Here is a 5,556-nt window from a genome sequence, read left to right on the forward strand (position 1 = left end):
TAAAAAAAAACAAAAATAGTTGGAAATAATCTTAAAAAGAAGAAAAAACAATGAAGTAATACACTGATTATTTCCAAAATGATGGTGAGGTAAAAATCTTTCAAAAAAGAAAGAAAAATCCTAAAATCTTATGAGGAAAAAAACATCTTTTTAAAAAAAATGGCGGGAAAATTTATCGAATTTCATTCCGGTTTTTTGGTTTTCCGGTTTTCTGATTTCCGGATAACGGGTTTTGTACTGTACAATCAAATTTGTGTAAGTGGTAATAATTTTAAAATGAAAAAACTATTTTGAGTGATTTTTAACTTTATTTACAAAAATATAGTTCTTTTGTATACACAGTAAAAATTATTATCTAGAAACACATGCTAAAACATATGTTCTAAAGTTTGTTGATACACAGCACGTCGAGGAACAGCTACCATAAGCAAAAAACTTTTAATACAAATTATATAAATAATTTTAAAATATCACTATTCGAAATAATTACAAAAACATGGCTTGACAATTATTTACAGAAAAACAACTAACAACTGATTTTATTATAACATAAAAGATGATTTGGCAAAACCAATGAGCAATGACAATTGAATGGCACAACAAAATAAAAATGCATTTTAAGTACGAAGTCGTTTCAGACAATATAAGTCTTGAGTTGTGCTGATTGATACATGTATATATTTTTTTTTTGCCAGTAAAGAGATCATTTTGTTCATATCCTTACACAGCAAATACTTGATACATTAAAAACACTTACACAAGTAAAAGAGCACTTCATCCAAGTTTTATTTTATTCATATATAAAAGAGGAAAAAAAAAAAAGATATATATTTTTTTAGCAGATTTATCTCCATTAATTATCTTTATACTGTAGAAAAATATTTCTAGAAATTCAACTCTTTAAAAGTGCATTATACTCTTTAAAAGTGCATATATTCCTTAACAAGATATCTTATTTTCATTTCATAATTTTTTTTTTTTTTTTAAATCTCAGAGATTTTATGCTTGGAAATCATAGATATTTCTTTTATCATTATTTTGGAAGCATTATTTTTGGAAAAAAAAAAAAACAAGAAAATTTTTCTGATAAAAAAATTTTTGTACAAAAATAATCTTTAAAATTTGAAAGTGACACAAGATCTAAATCTTAATTGCTGAATTTCTCAAATTTTAAGATATGTTTTTATCAACTTACAAGCTTTGCTGTTTACTTTTAAAAAAACAAAGTCTTAAAAAAAAGTAGTTTTCCTTTTTAAAGCATTGCTTTTAAATGAGGCAAACCAAAACAATTTTTTCGTCATTTATAATTGTACAGAAGTAATCTGTAAAATTTGAAAACAGACAAAGGTATAACAAAGGTACATTTTTTTTAAAAATCAATTTACAAACTTAGTTGTTTACTTTTTCAGTAAAGAAAACATAGCAAATTTAAATACATTCAACTTATGACAACTTACATCTGATTAGAAGATATTAAAACAAAAAATATAATTTTGAGAAATATTTTCAACCAAGCATAATTACAGGCTAATTGAAAAGTCCAGCTTCACAATAAGTCTTTATTGTAGGCTAATTACAAACTGCCCAAAAGAAATCGGGCTAATTGAGCAATTAATATGCATTGAAGTTACCATTTAAAAAGTAGTTGCTTCAGTAACCACTAACGTCATAGTCTTAATACAAATCAAATTCTCAGAAATAAATAGTCGTCTAAACAGGATCAACTGATAAAAGAAAAGTAGTACACAAGGTTAAAAAAACTCTAAAAGTGGAAAATATACAGGCATAGCTGCCAACAAGGATAGGGAAAAAATCCAGTAGATTTTACGAAATAATATAAATTTCATGATAATAGTTGCATAATATACTAAATATTCTACACATAGGGAATTTTAAGGATTTTTATAGTCATAAAAATAGAGAAAACGGCAATATTTTCCAGTTATGATGGACATTAAACATGCTTGAAATGTTATGTATTGTGTTTACTCATAATTTTGAATATTCACAGGCATTTAATTTATCAAAGACAGTTAAAAGATTTTTTTAAAATTAATTTTAAAAGAGAGCTATGAATAAAAAGTAAACTGAACATTTGAGAACAAAAAAAAAAGTTTTGAACTGATTTCTATAAATGAGCGCTTCATTATGTATTAGTAATGCATAAATATTCAAGCAATAATCTGTTAAAAAATTTTATTTCTATAGGGATTTTTTTAGGAAATTTAATCAATTTTAGGGAATTTCCTGAAACCAATAGATCAAGAGAAACTGGCAAAATCCAGTAGAGTTGGCAGCTATGTCATTCAACACGGGGCTGAGTAGTATCATTCTACAACCTGCTGCCTTTTTTCTCCTTTTGGTAAAAAAAAAAAAAAAACTTAGTCTCATATGCTTTTCAATCCTTATATATATAAAACAAATGGTGGTCCACTTGTTTTTTTTAATCGCACTTTCAGTAATTGCTAGGTCTAGTATCAAATTTTGATATTTTTTATACAATGTCATCACAAACATGTAAATTTTGAAATTCGTCGTGACTTTTTTAAGAATTTGATTCTCAACTATTTCATTGTCAGTACACATGGATTTTTGATTTTGCATACGGCAACAGCAATTTTTTAAGGTATCTGCCTTTTTGCAAAATTAGTCTCCACTTTTCTGAAAATAGTTGCTACATTAACTATAGCCAGTCATCCCAATGCCCTCCTCTGAAGATTTCTCCACAACGACTTCTGATTTATCTTTAATTTCCAATTATTTTCATTAACTGAAAGAAAATCAGACTCCGCTGAATCAGCCCATCTTAACTGCGACCTTCCCCGATAATAGCAAAAATAGTGATCTCAGTCGCCTTGCCTCAATTGTAGTAGCAAGTAATTGCAATTTAGTTGTCAATAAAGGCCCTGCAAAATATTTGTATAAAAGGTCAGAAGACTTTTCCAAATAGCCTGGCATATTGTAAAATGGTACCAACTCTTTGCAAAGTTTAATTAACCTGAGACATACATAAGCAAAAAATATCCATTTTTAAAATTTGACTATGAGTCATTTTCCTTTATAATCCATCTTTAATGCATATTTTAAATCCTGAGGTGCTATTAAAATATTTTCACTAAAAAAAATTTCTTTATTAAATTTAAACCATCACATGTGTCAACATCAGTAGGATGACACATAGGAAGGTTTTTGCAATAGATCAATATTTCCTGTATTAATTATAGAAAGTATAAACTTTTCATTCAATACAAAAAAGGAAGAAAAGCTAAGTCTAGAAAGTTTAGAAACTAGCTAAAAATGCAAACTTTTTCTTTCAATAAAATTATCTTTTAAAATCCATGTCCTAAATTAATAATTAGGAAATCAAAATTATCATGATAAAACAAACATTGTGATTTATCTTTCATATCCACAATGAATTTTTAAAAAAGCAGTTTAATTTTGTAATGTCTTTTAAGAAATAAATTTTCTTAAAGTTTTTTCTCCACTTTTTTTTAGAAAATAAGAAAAGAACTTTTTACTGTAAAAAAGTTAATCAATAAAAAACTTTTAAACAATTGAAAATGAATGCGCATATTTTGTAATAGTATATTAACATTTATTTAAAAAAAAATAATAGAAACGTAAACAAAAATGTTAATTGTAAATTGTAGCAAACATTAAGAAAAAGCCGACAACCACCATGTTGCAAGAGAGATTCAAAGAAATTAATATGTATTTCATCCAACAACAAAAACATATCATAAAAACAATTTCAACAATTACTTACAAAGTATTTACAAATAGCTAAAATTTCTTTCCGTAAAAATGTACATGAAATATAATCTGTAACATTCATATCCAAAGAAAAAAAAAATATAGTTTTTATGAATATTTATGCAGTTCACATGAAGATGAAAGGAGTGACAACATTCAAGACGTCAAATGTTTAAAAATTCGTTCTTTTTTAAGCTAGAGAGATAAGTGATCACAGATATTTCAAACGTCAGCTGGAGATTCTGAACACATTTCGATGTTACCTAAAACAGCAAAAAATTTAATAAATTTTTAAACTAATACTGCACATTCTGTTGTAAAGTAGACTGCTGAAAAATTTCTAAAATTAAAAAGTCCTGCAGTGGATTGATTGCAAAGAGTAGGACATCGAAGTCAAGCAACACTGGCTGCGGTCAGTGAGCAGGTTGGTGACTACTTTGACCAGCCTGAGTAGGGACTGAGGGTGTGCGGTATCGATCCTCGTTAAACTGCTTGACCATAAAGCGCTAGACTTCATGCGCAGGTCGTTGGGCATGCCTTCGAATCATCCTCTGGGAATCATATACAAATCTTTTGCAGCAGTGTACACAATGAGTAAAACAATGTTTCACTAACAGGGTGACCACAAACACACAGAAAATAAAAATCTTAATCAAATTTTTCTGATTTTTGTAACAGGTGACATAATTGCTATTATTTATTTTTCAGTTAAGCCTCAAGCTTGAATGAAGTATTTTGCAAAAATTGTTTTGTTTCTATTACAATTGAAAACAAAACCTTAAAAAAAAGCTACAGAAAAAATTATTTTTTTAATATATATATAGAAGTTATAGGTACCTAAAACTCAAAGTAATAGATTTTTTCTAACTTTTTGGGTATTTTAATTAAATTACCTATTTTTCGGAAATTGATTATAGTCTATTTTTTTCTGGCCACAATGTTCATCTTTTTGATTCATTCTTCATTTTCACCATTCTGTTTATATCAATAGCGTTTTTGTCATCAATCGTAATATAGATTTCTACATAGATTTAAAAATGTCTAGGTTTTAGTTTTAATAAGACATTAGGTTACCCTGAATTTTGACTCACAAGCCATGATTTCACCCTAAATCAACAGAGTTTTCACTGAGCAAATTTTCAAAGGGTTTTTTAAAATTTCGATGTTTTAATAATACAATATTGCACTTTGAAACACGCATTTTAACTCACTTTTTGGACATGAAAGAAAAATACATGAATTTTTCATACTTTTGTGAAATGTCACTGTAGTTTTAAAACCTTAGATATCACTTTTGTCGAATCCAAATTTTGATATATAAGTGGAAATTTAATAAAAAATCATGCAGAACGTAGAAATAGGGAAAAAAATCACAAAAAATAATAATAATAAATAAATAAAGAAGAAGATTTAGATTCCTATCCCTGTTAGTTTTTTTTATAGACCATTTGTACTTTCAGGGTTCCCACTCTATGATGAGATTGAAATTCAAGGACTTTCCAGGACTTTTCAAGGACCTCAACAAAATTTTCAAGGACCTTAATCTAAGACCAATTTTAAAAACTATTCTCTTCTATTTTACTAGAAGCAACACTGCTTGTTGTGGCAATAATTAATTTCAAATGTAATACCTAAATGCTTTGCCTAAATAGAGAGAAGAGAGTATATGTATTATGGACTAAAATTTATATTTTTTTAAAAACAACCCTACTGGTTTTACATATTAATTCACAAAATCATTTTCAGCACAATCTATAACTAATGGTAATGAGGTGTTAATGGTGAAATCCTTTAATCCTG

The 5,556-nt window shown here is 27.2% G+C and overlaps 1 protein-coding gene across 1 annotated transcript in view; it reads right to left on the bottom strand.

The window, feature by feature from the left end:
- Window positions 1-288: 288 nt before the first annotated feature.
- Window positions 289-5,556, bottom strand: part of LOC107453559 (interference hedgehog) — a gene marked incomplete at its 5' end in the record, with an annotated part of 15,002 nt that continues 9,734 nt past the window's right edge. The window contains 1 exon segment of the mRNA XM_016070429.4: window positions 289-4,019. Within this exon segment, the coding sequence (XP_015925915.2) occupies window positions 3,979-4,019 (41 nt within the window).

This window comes from Parasteatoda tepidariorum, chromosome 4 (genome assembly GCF_043381705.1).
Source record: "Parasteatoda tepidariorum isolate YZ-2023 chromosome 4, CAS_Ptep_4.0, whole genome shotgun sequence".
Classification (NCBI taxonomy): domain Eukaryota; kingdom Metazoa; phylum Arthropoda; class Arachnida; order Araneae; family Theridiidae; genus Parasteatoda; species Parasteatoda tepidariorum.